This window comes from Dicentrarchus labrax, unplaced genomic scaffold (genome assembly GCF_905237075.1).
Source record: "Dicentrarchus labrax unplaced genomic scaffold, dlabrax2021, whole genome shotgun sequence".
NCBI lineage: Eukaryota > Metazoa > Chordata > Actinopteri > Moronidae > Dicentrarchus > Dicentrarchus labrax.
The window spans coordinates 8146167-8170958 of NW_026136714.1; the positions used below are offsets into that span (position 1 = coordinate 8146167).

A 24792-nucleotide genomic window follows, 5' to 3' on the forward strand; every position below is an offset into this window, starting at 1 on the left:
TCGCTGCTTTAAATTCTGCTTCTCTGTTCTTAGCATTTACTCTTCACTTGACTCAATTGCCTGGTTAACTTAGCTTTGTGTCATGCTCAAAGATCCAGTAGTAACAGTCATTTTGAATCTGCAATGTAAATGACGCTGGAAACTTTATTAATTGTGCGCCAACTTCTGTCGATGAGACTTGGTGCCGGGGCTGGAGGCCTCAAGATGAGATGCTCGTTTACTTCCATTTAACACCCCCCTTCCCCTCCTTCCCTCCCCTGTTGGTTCTGGCAACCAGAAGGAGAATGCAGGAAAATATAAACTGTTATTGTTAAAATGTTTGTTTGCAAAGAACTTTCATCTTGTAAGGCAGCCCACCCTCCACAGGATTTGAAATCAGTTGGGCTTTGCTTTCATGTCCGTCCCCTGACAGTTCCATCCTTTTGTATCGCAAGCTCAATGAATATTCAGGGGTTTCTCCTCAGGGCTTGTGTACAATAAAAGAGTCAACGTCATGAAAGTTTCTTTGCAAGACCCCCCCCCCCACCCTTGAGTGCTCTGTTTGAAATATACACAATTGTTGATGTTTGTGCAGTGGCATTACTTAGCAGCTAATGAGCGAGAGATGTAAAAGCTACAGTTTTGATGTAACTCAATTTGACAATGAATAACAATTTGTAATGTCACTTCCCTTGATATAGTGGTGTTCATTGCTTATGTTAACTGTTCTTTTTATCACAGGTCAACCAGATCCAGAAGACTGTTATCGACCCTCTAAAAAAGTAAGTGCCCTTCTTGATTTCTCATGTTCTTGAGGTTTTTTTTTTGTATTGCTATATTTTAAGGGTTGGCCTTAAATGTCTCAATACTAGGGTCAAATAGTTGTTGCCGATAAGTTTAACATTTGTTTGGAGTAGCAGAGTGGTGGAGTTTTTCCACATAAGGCCATACAGTGAATTTAAATGCCTTACACAATCACAGGAAGTACTGTAAATGCAATGTATTTCAGTTTTTGTGGCTTCATGTTCGTGATGTGGTAAATCCATATGACACTCTAGGCAGACTAAGTCCAGTGCCTAGTAACATTTTTACTATGTGACCCAGCTTTGCTCTTCACCCTGGTAGTGCATGACCACAGGAAGTCCTGCAGTGTAGTTATACAGGTTATAAAAATGAACTAGGGAGTGAGTGGTGCTGCTGTGGTGGTAGTGTGTCTGGAAGAAAGTTTATTTGGTTCTCATTCCTAATACTCGCCCCCATTTGAGCAGACTGTGAGTGCTATTCCATTCCTTAAGCCTCACTTTTTCAAACACACACACACACACACACACACACACACACACACACACACACACATACTGTACACATGCACATGCAAAGCAGAGGTACTGAAGGGAGTGGTTTGACTATCCCACCCCTCTTCCGGAGCGCTTGTTAAGGTTTGCTTCCTCCTCTTGGCTCCTCCCAGGAGATTAAACATATGCTGTGTAATAGAGCATGTGCATATGTTTTTATTGCTATTGCAAGACTCTTAGTTTATTTTTCAAAATAACCAATGTGAAAAGATTCCTCCATAAAACATGAATAAGTTGTGTGTGTGTGTGTGTGTGTGTGTGTTTGCGTGTGTGTGTTAAGCCCTTTCTTCCTCGTGTGCTCTGGTGGCGGAGCAATGACAGGATGGAATGGTTCTAATTTCCTCTTCCTGGTGGGCGGCAGGCGGACGTGTGGGCAGGCTCAGAATATGGCAAAGGGCCCAGCTTCCTGGGCCCAGAGCCGTGGATTGGTTGAAGAGGAGAACTGTCTCAGGACAGTGCACTCTCTCATACAAACACATACACACAAACCCAGAGACGGCATTTTAGACCATAAAGTTTGCCATTTACATGATTCTGAAATAGAGCAGAGGAAGTTTAGTTCATAAACGAGTTTTGAGGCTAAGCTGAACTGACCTCTTAATTAACTTTTTCCCTCCTTAAAAACACCGCACTATTAATTATTAGTTTATCAAAGTGTCCACTGTATAAAACTGAGACACAAAAGCTGCTATACTTTAAAGCTTCCATTAAGATTCCATTAGTCCATCACTAATGAATATTTTTCATTGTTTACTCAGTCTCAGAATACTCCATTGGTGATCTTGTGTCATCATAAAGAGAATTAGAGAAGAGTTGAAAAGGAGAACGTTAATTTTAATGGAAGACCTTGAAGTGTGTGTGTGTGTGTGAGAGTGAGAGTGAGAGTGTGTGTGAGATTACTATTTATCATTTTGGCATCCATCCTTAATACTCAATGTGGTAAAATGTACGGTAAACAAATGAAAAAGAGGCAGCCCCCCACTCAGCCCCCCGCACCCCGGTGTCTCTTTCTTTCTCTCTCAAGCCCAGATGTGGATTTCATCCACTCAGCGGGGTCACTGTGTGACATCACTGTATTTATGTGAGGGGAGGGGAATGCGTGGGCATTGAGGCATTTGTGTTATCTCTGCCTCCTAACCTAGCCCTTTCTGCTCCGTTGCTCTTTTGGGTTTGACAGAAGTCAAGTCTGTTTTGAAACCTCTGCCCTGAGTTGAGCACTGACTGGACAAGCCACATTCACCCCTCTCAATCAGAGGAAGACTCTGCCCCTGGAGCAGGTTGTGAGTCCTGGAGCCGACGGGACTATTTGGTCTTGGCTGTGGGGCTGATCGTTTTTTTGAGGGGCAGTGATTGAATTCGATCTCATTCTGTTGTTGAATTTTTGGAATTGAAGTTCAGCTTTTTGTGCTCGGGATGTTTGCTGTGAGGTTATCTATGTTTTTTCCCAACTTATCTGGTGTATGGTGTATCCAGGCTGCGTGAGTTGTATGAGTTTTGATCAACAAAACAAAAGGCAAGTTGCAGCAGATCAAACTCTCTTCCTGCCGAGACAAAAGAGGGTTTCGCTGGCATGTACGTCACACACTCAAATTCCCATGGTCCACTGCTCCTAAACCATTTATACAACAGGTGGTAGTTATTTTACACACACAGTAAGCATATTTTAACAAAACTTGCCACGTGATGTAACCTTCTCTGACACTCTTAAGTCTTCATCTGAGAGCGTGACACATTGGAGGTGGTAATTTGCACATAAACAATTCCCTTTCCCATATTTTTAGTGGTTTGCTGTGTGTTTTTTGCAGTAGTGAGTTATGTGATGGTGATAGTCAAGAGGGACAGCCAGCCTGCTAGACTGAGGGTGTCTAGACCAGACTTGGGCTTGGCCGACGGGTCAGACTGGCCTGTCTGTGGATTGGCAGCTGCTCATAAACACACTCTCTGGTCCAGATGCTATTTCCATCCAGCCAGTTCACCACACCCTGACCTGTCACATGGACAGTGGTGTGCCCTTGGCCCCCATGCAGCCCTCAACCAGCGTAAGACCTCATTCAGGCAAGACTCACCGCAAATGCAGATCTAGCATACTACCGGCTGACCGGTAGTTGTCCAGCCAAGGCCAGGACATCGAGGGAAATATCCAGTGCATGGACATTTTCAGACCAAACTATCATTACAAAGTATGTATAGTCACCTTCAACGAGGGCCACTGTTGCATATTCTTGTGTGGGAGCCTTTGGCACAGCTGAGTCACTGTAACTTCTGGACACAGAGAGTCCTGAATACAACAGTGAGACATCAGCATCCAGCATGGAAATGATAGGAATGGGTTAACAAGCAATTGGCTTTGTGTCTAGCTCTTCCTCCTCCTTCAGCGCCAGGAGAGCAGTGGCCCTTAAGTCTCTCAGAGTACTGAAACATAGTAGTTGCTGGCAGTGTTGTCCCACTTTAGAGCACAAACAGCAGGCCATTTGTGGTGTGTTATGAGGAAATTGCACCGTGCTGTCAGGTGAAGTGTACTGGTGAGAATGTGATCAGCCTGAAAGCTGGTTTGCTGCTGCGTTGTCATCAGCCAGTAGGATCGTGTTGGAGAGCAGTTATGCCTAGAGGGCAGTTACATAATCCCTTGGCACTTCAAGTATGTGTACACTGGAACAGATAGTAGACTTGAGGATCGGCATCCACCCCTGCCATAAACTGGGCCAAAGTGGTATTTTATAAATAGCGGTAGAGCGTGGGCCGTGGGGCTGGGCTGAGCTGAGCTCTGTGATGTCACTCAAATGCTACAAGACCACTCCTTGCTTAACTTCCTGTAGTAAAAAAAAACCCTGCTTGTCTGAGACTGAGCCTCAGTACGTATTACTTTCTACTCCCCCCTCTCGCCCTCTGGTAAGGTGCATGGGCAGACACAATCGTAATCTAGGATTTCACAATCAATCCACAGATTCTCTGTGGTTCCCTCATCTGATGTACGGAGCTGGGCAAGGGTTGGCTTGGAGAGGAACGTAAATGATGATGCCCACACATTTTGTGGCCAATAACACTATGGGCGGAGGTGCACATAATAAACTATTGTAGTAGTGTGCCTACACAGTTGATGAAATGCTTTAAATGAGTCATTCAAAAAAGCTATAGCTCACTCTTCATTACGATTGTTTTTATTACTGACTCACATGTAGCAGACACCTGTGTGAATAATTTTAGGGCCTGCTTTTTAAAAACACTCTCACTGTCGCTGGTTTGTGTTTACATGATAGAAAGGCCACCAGTTTGTTTCTTAACGGTCGTCTGGTTTGCTTTACTGTTCGTTTGTTAATGACTGCTGGGATTTTAATAAGAACTCATGCTGCTGTCTAATTTCCCCTTCTCAGTTGTTGTAAATCCTTTGTCGTTTAAAACTAATGAAAATGGAGCATAGCTACCTCAATTTAAAGAAATAATGCTCAGTCTTTAGCTGTATCTTAATGGTGCATACGTTTAGAAGATACTTTTTGTTATGTATCATTCAGGTATGCTAACTTTACATTTATTTTTGTATTAAATATTATTGGGTTGAATATTTCCTGTATACAGTATTCCTGCTTCCCATTAAAAGCAGCCACAAAACCAGTGCAACAAGTCCCAGGATGAAGCTCAGACTCCTGTTGCTAAGTTACAGATGAGTGTTTTCCTATTTTTAGTGCAGAAGACTAGGATTCTCGTTGCAAGAATATATTTTCATTTGGAATATGATAATTGTCACAAAATGAATTGTTTCATGCCATTTTGAACTACAGTAATTAGATAATAGATTAGAGGAAGCTTAATGCAGAGCTGTCCTCTGGGGTTTGAGAGTACCTCGACAATAAGATGTTGAGGAGAGGGATTTTATTAATTCATAATGACTTTTATTAAGATAGGGTGCAATACAAAATTCATTTCCACAAATTTCATAGAGCAAGGAAGGCTGTTTTAATTTCGGTAACGTTTCTCCCAGAAAATTCTGTGATTTTTATTTTATTTACTTATTTTTTTTTTTTTGCCATTTGACTACTCCAGCGTCTGGGTTTTTGTTTGTGCATGCTTATGTGTGTGTGGTTTGTTTAGTGTGCAATTGGTTGTGTCAGAGATGTCTAAGGTTGTCTGTGTGCTGGTTTGTTGCAGGTACAGTGGCGTCTTCCCCAGCCTCAACATGGCAGTGAAACGCCGGGAACAGGCGCTGCAGGACTACAAACGGTTGCAGTCCAAAGTGGAAAAGTATGAAGAGAAAGAAAAAACTGGGCCCGTTATGGTCAAACTACATCAGGTACTGTGAGTTTAAAGCTTGCATCGGTGCACGTGTTGGTCCACTCCAATGCTCCCTCTATCTGCAGAGGAGCAGGGTTCACTTGCTCTTACATGCTGCACGTATTGTGAATAGAGCGCAATAAGTGGAGAAAGACACAAATGCTGACTGGATATGAACAAAAATAGTTGAGCACATGCATACTGTACATGTGCGCTCCTTCACCCACGCAAGCTACCAGGCTCTCAAGTAGTGCCTTTTCAAAAAGGCACTGCTGCACATCTACAGGCACGTAATTGAGAATTGTAGACACACACACATACACACCATGAGGCCACTACAGAAGCGCACACATTCACAGATAGCGCTGCAGTGTTGCCTATGCTATTGCCTCTAACACATCCTCACATGGCGAGCCACCCACACACATTGAGAAAAGCACTGTCAGGGGAACAAAGCCTTGAAGAGGCCCCTACATCCCTGCCCTTTGAATCCCTGTGCACTTAAAGAAATGATCTTGACAAAACACTCGTATGCCATTTCAGCTGGCATGTGTAAAGAAAACTAACTAATGATCATGCCATAATGCAGCAGATAAACAATATGTTGTAGTTTGAATATAGCAAACCCCCCCCCCCACCGCTTAATAAAAATTCTCACCCTCTCACACATATTCATTGTGCATTCCATAACTCCATGCCTACAGTAGACTACCCACTAATACATTCACACACAGATCAGTGGTGCTGGAGTCCACTCACAGCCAAGTCTGCCCACATTACCCACTCCTCCTCACTGTGGTCGTGATTACAGCCTTTTTTTTGCACTGCTTCTCCGTGGGAATTAGGCAAATATCTGAACAATAAGAAAAAGGACACCAAAGATGTCTTCAGTGCTGAAATACTTAAAACTAACTTGTTTCTCTTTGCAGGTATTTGTTTTTTTTTCATAATCTGTGACTCTTTGCACCATTTTTTATGGAAGAATTTGTCGAATTATTTGTCAATTATGAGCTGATGTGGTGAAATGAGAGGATGTTGTATAAAGTTAGAGCTGATCGTGACCGCTGGTGACCTGTTCCTTTGTTTCCTCTCTCCCCTCCACACCCCAGGCCAGAGAGGAGCTCCGACCAGTCAAAGATGACTTTGAAGCCAAGAATAAGCAGCTGCTGGATGAGATGCCCAAGTTCTACCACAGCCGCATCGACTACTTCCAGCCCAGCTTTGAGGCTCTCATCAGGGCACAGGTTAGCGTCCCCCCCCTCCCCTCCCGACATGCGCACACAATGAGGCGCTCACGCATTCACGCACGCACACACCCACCCCACAATGTGCTGTTACGCCCTCTGAGCATTGTTTAAACAGTGGATAAAGTGTCTGATGGAAGGGAGTGTATAATCCTGGCAGTCTGTCTCCCTCCACGCAGTCCTAATGCGATTAACCCCCAGTGACGGCCCACACTACTGTGTTTAGCCCAGGAAGGCCTCATCTGTCTGGCTCCACTGCAGCCCTGCAAGTCACCCTCTAACCTGAAGCTTCTCTTAAAGCAGCTGGGCGTCTCAAGTTAGCGCCACCATGTCCCCCTCCCCCACCCCAGACCTGCCATGTCATTTCCTCTTTGGGACAGTCACTGGCACACTCCTAATTAGTTAACTGGATTATCCTAGACCTAATGACAATTATGGAGTTGTATGATGTACTTTGAAGTTAAAATTAGCAAACAGAGCACTCAAATATAACCAACATTAAATATTTCCTGTATTTATATTGGTCTTTTATCTCGTAAGGTCAAATCACGTTTTTACCTTTCTACCTGGCTTCCCATGGTGCAAGACCACTTATTAGTCACACTGATGCTATTTTATTCTGTCTACAGTATCTTTGTTCACATAGCTCACGCACATGAATGAGCATTTACACATGTTTACACACACACAGCCACACGTGGGTGGCCAGAGGACCAGTGGACCTCATCCCCAGCCTTGCTGCATGTGTTTGGTTTCATCCTCCACTCCCTTCTCTCCCAGCCGCTGCTCAGCTCCCAGCGGCAGCAGGAAAAGGCACAAAGGCTGCCTTTGTTGTGAGCCTTCAGCTTCACTACCACGAGTCCTGTCCAGCGACTGTCAGTGGGACACTTGGCCTGACCTGTCCACCTGTACGGATGTTGATGAATTGAGACATTGTCTTGATTTGTTTCTTTCAGTTTGGCATTCTCTGCTGCATATGTTCATTGTGGAAAAAACACACAAAAAGATTACTTTCTTTGTCCTTTTTTCAGTTGATTTTCTTTGTTTCCTGAAACAGTGGTCACGCATTGTTAAGAATGCAACCTAAATTATTCATTATTTTTGTAGGCTTAGAGGTCAAAGTGTAACCTCTCTGTATAAATATTAATCAGCTGGGACTATGGTATGTTAAAATGCCCAGACAGAAGTCATGCAAATTAAAGCTCTGCTTTACCCAAAGGCTCCTTTTTGTATCGTAGGTGGTCACAGTTGTGTGAGGCTGCGTTTACTCCTCGTGGTGACTCGTCTAATTGTAATAGTAGAGTGTCTTTGCTACAGAGGGCACCCAGACACTGGTCTGGTGTACATTATCATCACTGGTCATATGGACATTTCCGATGGCCCTTTCAACAAGCCACTTTTGGGGAAAAAAAATATCCGCTTTACCCCCACAAACAGCAGTAACCCGATACTTATGGCCCACTCATGTGGTTTAGGTGGCAAATATTGGTATAAACATACAAAGGTCTTTCAGACTGAGCACTTAAAAAGGCTTGTACAGTGTGGTTTAGAAACTTGACTTTTTTCCTTTTGGCTGACAGCGTCAAATCTGCTCTTGACATAGTGAGACAAACATTATTTCTATATAAGATGGATGATTCTTAGTTAATTTCCAATTTGACCTATTCTGTCCTGGCCCTCAGCAAATGAGCAAACATTTCTCCCATTGGTATGTTGGTTGGTCATGCTGTTTCGGCCTACAATAGGACACACATGCAATTTCCGAGAAGCCAACGATGCCCCCTTAAGAGCATGGTATCGTATACATTGCTACATGAATAAATATTGAGGTGTGTGTGTGTGTGTGTGTGTGTGTGTGTGTGTGTGTGTGTGTGTGTGTGTGTGTGTGTGTGTGTGTGTGTGTGTGTGTGTGTGTGTGTGTGTGTGTGTGTGTGTGTGTGTGTGTGTGTGTGTGTGTGGGTTTTCAAGGGGTTGTATTTCCCAGTACTTTCATTCTCTGCCTACTCTTCTGGAGTCTTGTAATGTGATTAAAGTCTATTAATCATCAAAGCAACTCTCTAGGGAGCCTGACTCATGAACTAAGGGGAAGAAGCAGGGGTGGGAAGTGTCAAGAAAGCTTTCAGTGAACACTCTCTATCTCTTGTTCAGATTGGGAGAGAAAAGCAGGGTCACTACCCACTGAAGCGCTGGGTTTTTGGGGCTTTGTCGGAGTTGTTTGATATCTGTGGGCTCCCTCTTCTTCTCTCGAATCACTTCTCATTAGCGGGGTTGAAGAGGTATGAGACCAGCAGCTTCCGACTAGTGTAAGTAAAAGCAAGGTTAGATTGTGCGAGTGGAGCAGACTTTGGATATGAATCTGGAGTTTTTCCTGCAAGGCATCCATGAAAGGTCTGTGGACTCACCCTGTCCTGTCTTTATCAGAGGACAGACAGGACTATTTTTTTCTGCCATCACAGACTAATTTTTATTTTTCCGTCTCCCCCCCCCCGTCCCCCCAGGTGGTCTATTTCACCGAAATGCACAAGATCTTCAGCGAGTTAACAGACCAGATCGACCAGGCAGGGTTGACTGATGAGCAGAGGAAGAGGGAGACCGAGGCCAAGCTCAACGAGTTGCGGGCTCTGTCCATTGTCGCCGATGACTGAGGGAGGAAAGCCGAAAACCGGGAAGGTCTCCTTTCATGCGTCTCTGAATGGATTGCACTCTTTTCAGGCTCCTCCGCACAGTTCAAACGGACAGCAATGGCCTTAACCTGATTATCAGCTTGTTTCCTTGCGGCCTCATCAACCCCCCATTCCTCCTGCACTACACTCACGTCTCATTCTCAGACTCTCTGCAACTCAAAGCAGCTGAAATGCCACATTAACTAAGCCATGAGCCAAGTGCAACATTATAAGCCAATATGTTGTTGTTTTTTTAGTAAAGGAATCAAACCGTTTTCGTCAGAACTAATTAACAGGGTTACACTTCTTGGTTTCAAAGATGTCTATAAGCATTTGTTTTTAAAGTAGGAAATAAGTGAGGAAATGTTTTTATTAGTCACATCTGCTGTGTTACCAACAATCTGTGAAATATAGTTTTTATTACCCAACTTTGAAATTACAAACACCACAGACTGAATGTTATTTAACGTACTGCAGGTTAGCGGCATAAAAATGTATTTCTGTATTTTGGCCTTTGCTGGTTATTTGTACGTTTAGCTCTGTGCCATGTCGTATGAGGGCTTTTTATTGGGGTTTACAGGATGATATTGGTAACATCGCCTGTACATAATGTGCCTACATTGTCCTGACTGTGGATGTAACATGAAAACTTACTTGTGTGAAGTGAGATTGTGCCTTTGCAGCGGTGTTGAAAGGTCGACCTCTCAGGCTGCAGAGAGAACATGTTGCTGTTGGAAGTCGAATTTCTGTCCAAAACAAAGGCTGGTGCTCCCTCTAGTGGAAAATACTGACCATGACACACTATTTCCTTTTATTCACACCATCCATCATTTGTTCTATTGTTGTGGTTTGTTAGCAAAGAAGCTCACACATTGTTGGCACTCTAGAGAAAGTCCCTTTCTCTGTACTCTCTACACCAGGGTTGTGGAATTTTAAAATTCTGGACCAAATCATACTGTCGTTGCACTCCTTTGTTTCCACCTTTATCAGGTTCTGCCTCAGTATGATGAACACACCCAGGTAATGGGACTACACAGTAATGTACACACTGATCGCTCCGATATGATGTAAGTGGGTTATTTTGAGGTGTCACACCAAAACGTTGACTATTTATTGTTTGAAAGACGTGTTTTGATTTTGAAATTAAGAATTTGCTTCAGTCATTTTCAGTTGATCGCCTGTCTTTGTGTTCTGCAATGCAGACTGTTTGAGTTACTCATGAATAACTGTATTAATGAAGGTGTTTTTCTAAATAATGAAGAATTAAGTTGTAGGTGGTTTTTGTTTAACACTAAGTGAATACTTTAACATTAGAGTTGGTTTTATTTAGTTTTTTTTAAATGTATAATACCACAATCTGTTAAATTACCGTTTTTCTCAGTTGTCATCTCAATTTATAATTAATCATGCAATAAATGAACAGTGAAAAAAGCAACCATGTATAGAATGTGCATTGTTAACCACTTACTATTGTATTGTGTGAATATCCACAGCATATTTCCCAGGGTGAGTGCAGTAGTATAAATGTTGTAGAATTCACATAAATCACACATGAGGATTATCAGTTACTAATCTTTATTTCTGGTCAGTTTGACTTTACTGGAATTAGTCAGTGTCCTGTCAACAAATCTCAATATAAGCATTATTTACAGCTCAGCCATTATCTTCTTTTTAAAAAATCATTGCTGGTCGAGACCCTCAATAGTTTTAATGGTTAAACTTAAGGTGAAGGATTACGTCCTCACATGTGTACCATTGAGCTATGATAAAAAAAAAGTTTGTGAGAAGCTTAAATCATAGCGATACAAGGGCCCAAAAACTGTAAATTACAAACCTACAATTGAAGCAAATTCTATGAGCAACAATGACCCAAGTGCACATAACAGTGTCCCTTTATAAAATTCTTGCATGTGAAAAAGAAGAGGGCAGTGTAAATGTCTAACTTAATGCCTGCAGACTTCTTCCTAACAACTTCTGTGATTCTGATCTCTACAACTACACAATAATTTATTTATCAGTTAAAAATCTCCAAGTGAATCCCAGTTCTGTATTAGTGACAAGGACAGTGAGATCGGACAAAAAATGGTTTGGTCCCATTCTGTCTTATTTTTCATGTGAAGAGTTAATACATTACACACACGTTCAAGAGGTGGACATGAGTTAATACTTCTTTGAAGCAAAATACCACTATTCCAAAATATATCCTGTTGCATATTTTAGATAAGGCACTGCTGGATATTTTTTAATTTCCTTTTCCCAAGTCCCTGTCCTATGTTTTTCCCTTATTGGACACCAGTAACCCTTGTGTGTGAGTGGAGTCCTTTAAATGGCAGTCTTGCTGTACATGCTTGATATTTGTTCCTGAAAGACTCTGCGGATGTCGGCACGTCTACTTTTCAGTGTGGGGGTGAGAAGGCCGTTGGCGACGCTGAATGTCTCTGGATGCAAGTGAAGGTCCTTCACCTGAACGGAGAGAGAGGTAAAGACATGAAATCACAACCAAAGTCAGTAATGTGAGCTCGCAAATGTTAACCAAGACCAATATCAGCAGAGACTTACTTGTTCAAAGGACTTCAGGCCTGCTGACTTCCCCTCAGCTTTCATGTCCTCTAATACTGCCTTCTTTACATCCTGTTGGAAGACCAATAATCCAGTCAATGTTTCCACAGTCATGTAAAGTAGTTAAAGTTATGAAATTGGGGTTTATATCACATACAGGATTCTGGCACAGCTCTTCATAGGATCCCACAAATCCTCGCTCTTTAACCCAGTCAACAAACACCTCAGGGTCAGGCACAACTATGCCTATGAGATAAGACTGGGAACATGAAATACAAGAGAAAAATCAAAAATTGAACTCGAAGCCACAGCAAATGTTTTAAATCTAATAAAGCTTTGTACCTGTAAACTATCTCCGTGCACAAACACTTGCAGCACAGGAACACAGCGCATGTAGACGTTTTCTATCTTCTCTGGAGCGATGTACTCTCCCTGGGACAACTTGAAGATGTGTTTCTTCCTGTCAATGATGCGTAGTGTCCCATTCTGGCATAGGTAAACACACATTTGCTCACTTTCAGGAGACCAGAATATGATATCTGCCACCTACAAACTGATTCAGTATCTAATCTTACTGGAAGCCACTGGCCCACGTCCCCGCTGTGCAGCCAGCCGTCGCTGTCCAAGGCTTCTGATGTCTTTTCTGGGTCCCTCAGGTAGCCTCTGAACACACTGGGGCCTCGAATACAGATCTAACAGGAAAAAGCAGTGAGATTGTCACAAGACACCAGACAGTCTGGTAATGTGTAAAGCATGATCGGTCTGAAGACTAGCTCACCTCTCCATCTCCGTTCTTGGCGTAGTAGTTCATGTCAGGGATGTCTACGAGCTTCACCATGGCGCAGGGCAACGGAGCACCAACATGACCTGACAAAGACACATCCACATACCTGCTGAGGACAGGATTAACCAGCAAGGGCACGAAAGCATAAGTACTTTAGAGAAGAAAGGTAAGACTCAGATGTGGTCTTACCTGCGCTCCAGTCTCCCGGCATAGAGAAAGTGCAGCCTGCAGTGCACTCCGTCTGGCCATAACCCTCGAAGATCAGACAGCCCAGAGTGGCTCTGAGGAAGGACAGCACAGTGGGGGAGATGGGTGCTGAAGCAGTCAGGGCGAACCGCAGATTACCTCCTAAACTGGCCTGAAACACAAGTGAAGCAGTGTTTGTGTAAAATAGTTCAAATACAATCATATTGTGGGTACAAGCAGAATCCCATTTCAACAGCATTTTTTCAACCTAGACCATATTTTCCCATCTGCATTGAACATAGCGAGCCAAAATCTTTCAGTTCTTGCTAGTCTATGTGCCTGCCTCTCCAATACACTCCCACAGGACCAATATGCTCTGGGTGATTTTGGCACTGACTGCTGGAATAGTGCTTCTCTTGTAAAGTTTGGATACAATTTTATTGACTATTTGCAGGGCTGCTGGTCTACATGTATGGCTGTATTAAGTACTGCAAAAAATATAAACAGTGACAACTGTAGAGTCCTGGATTTACAGAAAATATGTCATTTAAGACCAGTATTGGGAATTAACTGATTACATGTAATTGGGTTTATGTAATAAGATTACAAACTTAAAATGTATTATTTTAACTTATTGTTCTATTAACCCTCTGAGGGCTTTAGAACCTGATAGGGGAATGGAATAAATCTCATGTATGCAGAGCTGCCACACACTTATGGGTTGACATGCGCAACACCCAAGGCATGATGGGATTGCCAGTGGATGTCAACCATACTAACAGTGGTTTTCAACACTGAAAGATTTATGAATAATCGCATTAAAAAAAAAAAAAAAAAAACACATTTGCAAAACTCAAATGTTTGTAGCTGCATTCCATTTCTTTACTATATGTCCGATATTATGTTTGATTTTGAACAACAAAAGGGAAAATACGACACAAGTGTAAGTAAAATGGAGCTTAAAGCAACTGACCTGAATCCTGTTGAACACCAATTTGTCCCAAAGACTGTTGTTACGTACAACCCCGCTGCTGAGCTCGGCCTGCTTTCTCCTCACAGCATAGTGAAGCAAAGCCCGTCGCAACGGAGAGGTCACAGAACCCAGGATCTTTAAGGAAATCAACAATTATGTACGAAGACAGAAACAAGGTTTAGAATATAACCGTCCAGGATTATGGTAGCCCTTCTACAGTGAGTGCTACTAAATGACAAGATCCAAATCTATTCACTGACCTTGTCATATATGCGATTGAGTAAACGAGGCACAACAGGAAAGAAGGTAGGTTTGAGGGTTTTAATGTCATCCATTAGAAGAGAAATGTCGCCTTGGTAGAAGCCTACTCTGGCCCCATGGCAGAACATAGAGACCTGTGACAAAAACAGACTTTAATTTAGGGTTTACACACAAACACACACACACACACACAAAAAAAGAGTCTGAGAAGAGGATCAACTACCTGAATCATCCTCTCAAACATGTGGGCAAGTGGCAGGTAAGAGATCGACACATCCTCTTGTTGGATCACAAACGAACCCTGAGAGAAAACGAGGAAGAAAATGAGCAAAGCACAGGGGAGAGATAAAGTTCAGGCAACAGCATACGGCGAAGCCTCGCAGGCAATCAAATGCGCTGTATAGCTTTTTCAACAGCAGTTAGATAGCAGAATCTTTATACAGGGGCAATTAGTTAAAGTACCTCGCAGCGACAGGGGCAATCAAACAGCCAATTAATCATACCATTAGACACAGCAGGGAGAGGGACAGTTTTGAGATACAGAGACACAAGCAGATGGGAAGTGATGCTAACTGTGAGGCTGTTCTCAATTAGACAAGGAGGTGGAAGTGTAGACAGACCTCCAGGATCTTAATGACAGAGGAAGTGTTGGAGGCGATGTTGCCGTGGGTGATCATGGCTCCCTTGGGCTTCCCTGGATAAATAAACAAGACATTATTGCAGTGCCCTGCGCAGCAAAGGAATCTACAGCGGTGCCATAAAGAGAGGTTGTTAGTGGGCACTGAAGGACACTTCTCTACTGATGTGAGTGAAGGATAATTACGCAGAGTCGAATGAAAATCAGACGGTACCTGTGGTTCCACTGGTGAAGCAAACCACGGCCAGATCCTGAGGCTGGGGCGGCTACAGCAGGCAGCAATAAAACATGAGAATAAGACAACAGGCTTCCTCCACTCTTAATTTAAGCCATGTTTACAAGTGAGTGTTAATGATATCTTATGGGACAGGAGCAACTATAAAACTGTCATCCTAGCATTTAGAGGGGGATTAGCTATTTACTGGGACCAGTTTGATGCGGTGATGTAGCAGCTGAGCAACGATAAACTCACCACAGGATCTTTGAGGTTCTGCCTTCCCAGGTCCTAAGATGTGGACAAAGAGGAGGTTCTGCATATCAATTTACATATCACCATCGATGACTAAATTAAAAAGGGGGATAAACTTAAATGAGTCTGCATTATAGGGATCGAGTACTTCCACGCTGCTCACCATGAGCTGCTCCAGTTTCAAAACCTCCACCTCGCAATTCTTCGCCCTCTCCACAAAGGCATCGCTGAAATCGTTAAAGAGAACCAGGCAGGAGAGCTTCGGAGTCACGCCTTTCTCCTTGTTCTCTAACAAAGACGCTGCCTTCTCCTCCCGGTCACAGATCACCACAGAGATCTCCGCTAAGAACCCAGCACAACACACTTTATTGATCTCATGCAGGAAAACTGATGAAAAGATAACTTTAAAGAAGTTAGAATACTACCTTTACACATTATAATAATCTGCTATATACAAATGAAGCATGAAAAACTAACCTAAAAAGGTACTAAATACTATACATAGTTCAGTGTGTTACTACTGACATTAAGAAGGAATCGTTCACTCAAAAGTGAGAAATTAGTGGTTTTCTACTCAGCTTTAGTTAGAAGCTCCAGTCTTTTCTACAGATAACACAAAAAAATTAACATAATATAATACAATTAAAATCAAAACCAATCTCTAACCAGCTGTGGAAAGTAAGTACATTCACTCAAGTATTGCCATTTCTACTCCACTACAGAAAGCTGACAACCCATTAATTTACATGATTTACATTAAAACATACACTTATGAAATACAATACATTGTTAAAGATAAAACCAGTGAATCCTTTCTGACTTTTAAACCCTGACCAAGAAAGCTCCATCTATGAGAAGTTTATGAGTTGTTCTAGCAAAGAGTGATTTCCTCCCTAGACTTCAAGATCAAAAGGAGGTGAAATTACCCAATATTTCACAAAACAATTATAAATATACTTTACTAAAAAGGATCTGAGAACTTCTTCCACTGCTGGGTCCAACATAATGTATACCTCCTAATGTTCTATATGCTCTTTGATTTTATATTTTCTTTATTGGAGTTGTAAATATGCACACAGTGTGCAACCTGTCAGCATCCAAAACAATATTCTGGCAGAAGCATGACTGTGCATTGCTCTCCACTGAGGTCTTCAATCAAGTGGGATTTGTTATGGGAGGCTGGCAGCAGGGTCCAAAATTACCACCTGCCAAGCGTCAAATGCGGGTCAATTTTGGGTTTGGCGGAAAAATAAATTGGGGTCATCGGGCCAGGTGGCCGGTTACTCATTTGGAATCACAGAGTAGGACCAGGTTTGCATCGCTATGTTCTTTTAAGCGTAGTGCTAATGTGACCATTAATGTCCACCGTCACCCATCGTGATGTCAGTGAAACAAATCAAAAGAACCTTACTAGTATTTGGTGCTTTCTGCACAAGGTCTGACTTGTTTTTGCCGTGACTACCGTCCGTGTTACATGTCATTAGAGACGTGGCAACACATTCTCAGTGTTGTTAAGCCACCAAAAAGAAAACATGAAGACAAAGAGAAAAGTCTTGGAGGCGTTTTTGCGAGAGGTGGCATCTAAATGACGCAGGGGCCTCAAGATCCTGGCTAAAATATGAAGTTCAGAAAGGCTCAAAACTTAAAATATTTTTGGCTGCCATTGGTAAATAAGCCAATAATTTTTGGTGAACTATTCCTTTTAATAATAATAATAAAATCTCATTAACAGTGTTTTTGTTATTTCTAGATGCAGGTTTTCTCACCCAGGTGGAGTATGTGGACCATGGCCTCCAGCCCCAGTGTCTCATACAGAGGCACCAACGCCATGGAGTAAGTGTAGCAGGCCAGCTCGGAGATGATCCACTGTCACCAGCAGAGGGAGACAAAGCAGCACTGTTAGACTGATTTCACACACCGAGTACTTGTTGAGTTAGATATCTCAACAGTAGGAGTTATGATCTACATGAACGTGTATTTCATAGTTACAAAACAAACAAAACGACATTCTTAATAAAACAAAAACACCACTCAGAGTAGATTGGTCTGATGGGAGGTTGAGAGCTCTGATGGAGCAGAAAATTATCTCTCACTTTCAGTCTACACAGGAATGACAAAAATGGCTTTGCCCTACGGATATATTAGAAAATGAGTCTGGGAGCAGACATGCTCCAATATTAGCTGCCCTGGAGACCCATATTCACCACCAGCACTCTGCTCTCAATATGAATAAATACAAAACACACTTTCAGGGCAGACAGACAAAAACAAAATCATATTTAATTTTCTAAATTCATACACAGAATGTGATTCTAGGCTCCAAGGGTTGGAGTGAACCTCTATGGAGGTGTGTGTGTATGAGAATATATTAAGTTCCACCCAGGTGAAATACAAGTTTGAACATCTTGATCAACAGTCTTGATTAGAGGCCAAGTCTTAGAAGTTATCTAATCAACCCTGCAGCTCACAGGAAACCAGCCAGTGTGGGAACAAGCGTCACACTACAAAACGAGTTCATACCTCTGGTCTGTTCTGTGCAAATATCCCGACAAACTGCTGCGGGTTCGGCTGGCAGCCCTTGGCCAGCAGCCCAGATCCCAGAACCTGCGCCCGCTCCGCCACCTAAGAGTTGGAGTCGCTCAGTCAACAAACAGCAGAAGAGGAACGGACAACACAGAAGTGCTATGACAACTAAAGGATGAAATAATAAAACATGTCAGACCTCAGTGTAGGAGATCCACTCGTAGGGCTGCCCCGGCTTTCTGAAGCCAAGACATGGGCCATTTCCTGAGGGACACAAGACAGTTGTGTCAGGTCAGTTCAAACATATGCAAGATTTAAAGCAGGATTTATAGAAAACGAATTGCAACTAAGACAGGGGACACTGTATCCATCATAATAGGACATCTGTGTCATGGAAATTGGATGTTTTGAATTTGTGGATCTGCATACTGCAATATGATTTGTCATGTGGCCATCCTGGTTGCTGTTGCCGTCTAGTGTCACACTCAAATAATTGAATGGATATAAAATAGTAGCATGGGGTGTGTGTGATATAGTGCTTTATTTCTTGAACTAGAGTCTTAATATATTCGCTTATGACCCAAATCTAGTACAACTTGTGTTGATCTGTCAAGACCTAAAATGACTTTTTATCTGACAGCTAGAAACAAGGATGAGCAACACTTAAACATATTGCAAGAAGTTTTGAAACAGTCTCAACTGAATACCGATTCCTCTATACGACCTACATAAACAAAGAAGACCATGAGCGAGAAGAAATCAATGAAATGAGGTGGTAGAAACACTACTGTTTTTATCCACATGGGCCATTGAATGTATTCCAACGAAAATATATTATGATGAGCAATTGAAGCTATAATACCTCAGTTGACTAAATTAATGATACAAATCTAATTGTAATTCATTATGGCATCTAATTATAATAAACATATTTGATCAGACTTTATGTACACAGGAGTGTCATTATAATAAAAAATAAATGCATTTGAATGTTTAACAAATGAGTTTTACTTTGATGATAGGATCAATAAATTACTTTTGGTTGTTGAGATTTTAATTTTGTCAATTTTCCCTCCTCCATTGCATAAAACAGCTTTCCCTTTAGCAACTTGATTGTTGTGTTTTTGTATTAGTGCAATGGGGTTTGGTAGGATTTTGTGAGACTAAAAGAGCATTAATGTTTGTCTCTACCAACAGAAACCAATATAATCTTTAAATTGAAGAAAGACACTATGAGAGGACCAAACAGCAGAAAATGGTTCAATGAACTGTGTTGTGAATGTGCTTGACTCCACCTGCAATCCTCAGGCCTCTCTGGAACATGTCATACGCCGTCTTGGTGTCATCGTAGTAAAAGTCCAGCAGTGAGTCATCTTTAAGAAGAGCCGATCGCCTGCAGCTGGGATCTCCCTACAACAAACACTCCGATTAAACACGTCAATCAAATCCTATGATTACGACATGTGCCATTTACACAAGTCTACGCATAATGATACCAACAGCAATCAGGATCCACTCACGTTCACAGCCACAGACTGGGCTTGTAGATCACAGGGCGGACGCATGGGTCGAGGGCGGGTCACCAGCCAGTACGCAGTAAGAGAGGCAAGGGCTCCTAAACCCAGCAGAGAGGAGGGGGACAGAGTCAACGAGGACAGGGAGAAGGAGGACAGAGGCAGAGATGGCAGAAGACTCCAGAAGTCCTCTGATTCAGACCCTTTGAGTGTAGCGCTGGAGCGAAGTGACCGTAACCACTCCTGGAAATGCATAGCTGAGTGGAGAGGACAGAAGAAAAAAAAAAAAAGGAAAACCCAGTGAAACAGAAGGAAGTTGCATTTACATCGCAAAAGCTTCATTGTGCAGCAGGTTAAAGAAAATGCAACCTCTCTGTGATGACTTGTGTCAGGTGCTTGTTTTCTCCACCCAACAGTCCAACTTCCAAACAAATTTTAATTAAATTTTTAGACGAAAGCAGCAAATCCAATCAAAATTTTGCTTGATAAAGAGGTGTGTAAGAAATGTCTAATTATCTAATCCTGAAATTTTTTATCTTTATACTCTAAAACACAGATTTTTGTGTTTTATAAGTATCGTATCAGCAGATTCTTAACAATAGACTGCCCTATTTATAAATTACTTGTCAAAATTGTTGCAGACTCCTTTTTCTGTTAATAAACTAATCAATTAATGGACAAATCATTTCAGCACTACTAAAAAAATATGCTGGTAGTTACTGGTAGATATATACCGGTAGATTTCTCTAATACCGAAAAGCAGCAGTTCAATACATTTTAAATAAGTGGAATGCAATGAACCAAAGAGAGATTTAATTTCACTACAAGTCATTCAGTTGTAAATTGAAACTGATTGTAAATTATTTTTCCCAGACAGTGAAAGAAACTTGATAAAAGGTACACACACACACACACACACACACACACACACACACACACACACACACACACACACACACACACACACACACACACACACACACACACACACACACTGGATCAGTACTGGAAAACACTTTAACACAGTCAGACTCTCGATGGACAGAACCAGAGATCTCATATTTTTATTCCACACATTCTTCTTCCTTGTCAAATCCTGATGCCTACGTTACCCACAAAGCAACTGAACCGTTGGAGATTCTGATGCTAGTAGCAGCTAACATAGTTGAGATGAGGAGAGCGACACAGACGTCTTAATTCTAACTGCACACCCACAGATGTCTTCATTTTCAAACCTGGAGCAGGAAGTGACATCACTAAAGGCAACATATCAGATTTTACACAGCTCCCTCTGGAGCCACAAGAGGCTCTATACAACTATTTTCACATATGTAGTAGTACTCCACGAGACCTGTAAACACACTTTAATGTATAAAATCAGTGGAGTTTAACTTTAAAACATCCCTAACTATTCACCACAGTAAACTCTGTTCACACTTGAAACAAAGAATTTAAAAAAACCTAAAAGAAAATGTAATTAAAAACATCATTCAGCTTCTGAAATTGTTAAACACCAGCCGGAGGAGTCCGGTTAAAAGGCTGAACCACACTGGGCCACAGTCTTGGCACCGCTCAGAGAGAGGAGAAGAAAAGGCCCGAGCTGTATACAGGGGTGAGGGGTGGGTGAGGGGTGGGTGAGGGCAGTGGAGAGACACCAGGAAGTAATAATGATTGGCTTAACAGAAACAGGCACCGAGGTTACTCTCAGTCACTCTTTCATTCAACACGGAGAGAGGGCGAGAGAGACTCGTACAGTAGTGAGGGGCCTGTGGTGAGATAGGGTGGGTGGAGGGGGAGGACCAGCTAAGTCCACCCCCATGATCCTCTGCCAGAGATTTTATTGTTCATATCAAAACTGAATGAAAGAGGGAGAAACAAGGCGGGGAAAGGCAACTTTAGAGCGATCTAGGCCTAAAAAACAAACTCAAGTAGCGTCTTCATGAACACACAAACTAAAAAAACTACACGTCTTCTCATCCCCCCCCTAACAAACCACTTCATCTTCCACCAGGCAAGGAATTCACCTCACTGAATAAATCTCTGCTTTCCCACATCCACTCCCCTCCCCGAACACCCCTCAACCTCTCACCCACTTTCTCCCCCCAGTACCCAATAGGAGAGGGGGATAAAGAGTGATATCACACCCCTCCCTCTTTCTTTAACCAGGCTGCCGCTGCACTGCTTCCCATCCCCTCATGGGCAAAAGAGATGCCACCCCCGTCCTCAGGGTACGTATAATCTACTTTAAGGATCAATTTATCTGAATTAAAAGTCAGTTGCCACTTTACACCTGCTGGGGCAACAAAGCAGCTGGTGAGCCCCTTGAGTCTTTTCAATAGGTAAATAAATGGGAAACAAAGGGGCTTTATAAAATGTGACACATCAAAAAAAATGACAGTCTGCTGCAAAGAGAGCTTCCTGTAGCCACTTTCTGTCTCTACCCATCACTCCCTCCTCTCTCACTCCCATTCATAATGGCCATTGTCAAGGCCCAGACAGGGACCATTGTGCTCCCAGCTTTTACTCCCTGGAAGACACGAGACAAAAGAAATGGCGCACACATGTGAAAATAAACTGAAGGAAAACAAATGCACCTTCACAGCCTGTGCCAGTCCCTGCTGGGGGAGAAAAACCTTTATGTTTTGGCGGTTCGCACTTGAATTTACATGCAGAGGGATAGCTGTACACGCACGAAAACATCATGTGGAGTGACGTTTGAACAATGACAGCGGATTAAAAGCATGTTTGAGGTAAATGCTGTTTGATCCAGCAAGCACAAGAGGTAAAAATGGAAAGATATTGACACATAATGCAATAAAACCAGCAGAATACAAGTTCACACGGAGACGGCAGGCGTGTAACAGACAGCCTAAGGGGGTCTGCGTGTCTGTGCACATTTACTCCAGTTGACAAGTAGAGACAGAGCTGAGAGCACAGACGATACTCAGAGCTACAGTTTACTGTGTGACACATACGGAGGGCAACACAGATTGTACGAAGACTGAAACCTAAAAAATCTGACATATAATCAATGAATCAACTTCATGACTCAAACAGCCAAACATTATCATTACGCCACATTTTGGGGGGCACTAAAATGCAATGAGCCTGACATTAAGTGAATTAGAAGTAGTAAAAAACGAATCATGGCTTAAAAGTAGAATGTGTGAGCCGTAGCTGTACGGAGAACTTTCTGCAGGGTTATGTTAATACATAAAAAAGGAAGCTTCATAATAAGATGTTGGTTTAATTTTTGTACAGTAAGAAGTAAAATGTGAGTCTTGGTAACACCATCAGCATAGTCAGGTAAAGCCTTCTTGTATGAACAAATGAAAAAGGAGCCGGTGCAAGGACTTAGGAAGAGTAGAAGAAGTTCATTTCTTGCTCCATTTAAAACTCTCTGACAAGTTCAAGCTGTAACTTATTTTACATGCTTTTGTGGTCAAGCCTGAGAGCATGACAAAGCAGCCAATGCTTTTAACAAATGCAGAAAAATGTTCCTCTTTTTATTATGAGCAGGCATAGAAAGGACTGACCTTGATGATTTTCTTTCAGTGTGGCTTCTATAGTGATGTCCCTGCTACATTGAACTATGGATTTGGTCTCACATGAAGACTGATAGCAGACTCTCTACAGTGGCCTACAGAGCTTCTGTGGTGATGAGAGGAATGCTTACCCTGACCCAGAAAGCTACAGGAGGTGACATGAGGAGGGGGGAGGGTTTTTTTTTTTTTTTTTTTAATGGGGAGAGAGAGAGAGACGACAGCATTTTGTACCCACACCAGTAGAAGCAGCAGCAGCAATGAACTCTGCACACTTTCCATGTGCCCAGAGAAGTAAATGGTCTGATCAAGGGGAGATGAGGAGGGAGTTACAAGGGAAGAGGGAAGAGGGGGGTTGGGGGGGGGACACGTGAGGCTGGCCCGGGGGCAGTGGGGGGAACCGGGCCAGAGAGAAAGAACGAAACGCACGGGTGTTTTCCGGCTGTGATTCCCAAATGAAGCGTGAAGAACACAGACACACACTTGGTCACAATGAAGTTTTTCTTGTTGGATGGGGAAGGAGGTGAAGAATAAATGAGCAAGACCACGCACCCTGCACGTAGGACACACCTTCCCTTTCCTCAAGATGACCATGACTCTCCTGTGGTTTCAAATTCACTTGAACCCAGTCAGGATTCTCGCACACAAAGCAACATTTGTGCTTTTTCTTTTCTTTTTTCCTCTAGCCTGAAGCTTTCGGTTTTATGAAACTAGTCAGCAACAGGTTCAAACACCACTATGCAAGATCTTCTACATTTAGATTTGTCTAGCCACACACACACACACACACACACACACACACACACACACAGTGAAGCAGTGAGTGTTTTTGTGCGTCCCGGGCTGATAATCCACCCAAACCTCAGCTGCCACGCTGTAACCTTACACTGTAACTGTCAAACACTCAAGAGCGGATGCCAAAAGGGCTTGCATCCAGCTGTGTGGACAACTTGAAACATGTTGCATGGCCCAGAATATCTAGAAAAAACACACACACACACACACACACACACACACACACACACACACACACACACACACACAGAGAGAGAGAGAGAGAGAAAGCCAAAGCAGGCACAAGATGGGGGCACAGACAGGAGTGTGATTTCACTAAAGAATGTCAGAAAATCTATAGTTCAGGGCTGAAACACTCCACAGCCATAATTATTCCCAGCTTGGACCAGGGACAAAATACCACAGCACTGTGCTTAAGTTGACAGCTACACATAAGTGCGACCCAGTTCCTTTAGAGAATGTGCACTGTAAAAACAAAACCTATAAAACCTACACACTTACACTTAGACAAAAGGTCTCTGCATTATAAAGTAATTCTACACATATAAGTTAAAGCTTCAGTTAAGTAAAGGCACAATGGACAAAAATAAAATAAAATCTCAAATTAAGTTATTGTTAAGACTTCATTAAATATGTTTGAATGCAGCATTACTGGGACCTGTGCAGCTCTGAGGTCTGTATCTCATTACTGAATCGTTTAAAGGCAAAACTGAGTTCTTTAAATGAAGTTTGTTACAGGTTCATTTATCTTCACATTGATCCCAAGACTACAACCAACTTTCCGCTTCATAGACTGGAAACTCAGCGGGCTGCTGTCAGACTTTTCTTACTTTTAGATCGGAAAATAAGCCCTCATAGTTTGGGTATGTTTCTTTAATCGAGCTGGACCGACTGGTAACAATTACAACAAAGAAAAGAAGCAATGAAGATGAAGAACAGCCGCAACTTACCTTACTCAGGCCTCCAATGTCTCCTTAGATTGGGCTCCAAAGTTACTACTTCAGCAGCAAAGCCATCGAAATGTGTCCAGCCGTCAAGTTCA

At 42.5% G+C, this 24792-nt stretch overlaps 2 protein-coding genes across 4 annotated transcripts in view; one reads left to right on the plus strand and one right to left on the minus strand.

Moving 5' to 3' along the window:
• bin3 (bridging integrator 3) overlaps positions 1–10942 on the plus strand; it is a 28643-nt gene extending 17701 nt beyond the window's left edge. The window contains exons 6-9 of the mRNA XM_051422672.1: positions 721–761; positions 5478–5619; positions 6710–6844; positions 9343–10942. Coding sequence (XP_051278632.1) covers positions 721–761; positions 5478–5619; positions 6710–6844; positions 9343–9489 — 465 coding nt within the window. The 3' untranslated portion in view covers positions 9490–10942. The remainder of the gene's footprint in view (positions 1–720; positions 762–5477; positions 5620–6709; positions 6845–9342) is intronic.
• Positions 10943–11065: 123 nt separating this feature from the next.
• Positions 11066–24788, minus strand: acsl2 (acyl-CoA synthetase long chain family member 2). Of its 3 annotated transcripts, none has more exons than XM_051422654.1 (20): positions 24701–24788; positions 19420–19670; positions 19195–19309; positions 18099–18163; positions 17897–17998; positions 17143–17242; positions 15540–15718; positions 15380–15412; positions 15122–15173; positions 14891–14964; positions 14494–14571; positions 14270–14404; positions 14010–14144; positions 13040–13208; positions 12845–12933; positions 12642–12758; positions 12409–12552; positions 12224–12325; positions 12067–12138; positions 11066–11970 (listed from the first exon to the last, which is right to left on the minus strand). In XM_051422654.1, the coding sequence occupies exons 2-20, from the start codon at positions 19666–19668 to the stop codon at positions 11830–11832; spliced, it is 2151 nt and encodes a 716-aa protein (XP_051278614.1). In that variant the 5' UTR covers positions 19669–19670; positions 24701–24788; the 3' UTR covers positions 11066–11829. The 3 variants fall into 3 exon arrangements, with proteins under 3 accessions (XP_051278614.1, XP_051278615.1, XP_051278613.1); XM_051422655.1 differs by having other exon boundaries at positions 19420–19514; positions 24701–24783; XM_051422653.1 differs by lacking the exon at positions 24701–24788 and adding an exon at positions 22950–23054.
• Positions 24789–24792: the final 4 nt, after the last annotated feature.

Excerpts from the sequence above, each read along its gene's own strand:
- acsl2 (XM_051422654.1), bottom strand. The coding sequence starts at position 19,668 with ATGCATTTCCAGGAGTGGTTACGGTCACTTCGCTCCAGCGCTACACTC. Across the intron at positions 17,999-18,098 it reads AGTGGATCTCCTACACTGAG|GTGGCGGAGCGGGCGCAGGT; the intron begins GTCTGACATGTT and ends TCCAACTCTTAG. Across the intron at positions 15,174-15,379 it reads AGAACCTCAAAGATCCTGTG|CCGCCCCAGCCTCAGGATCT; the intron begins GTGAGTTTATCG and ends TGCCTGCTGTAG.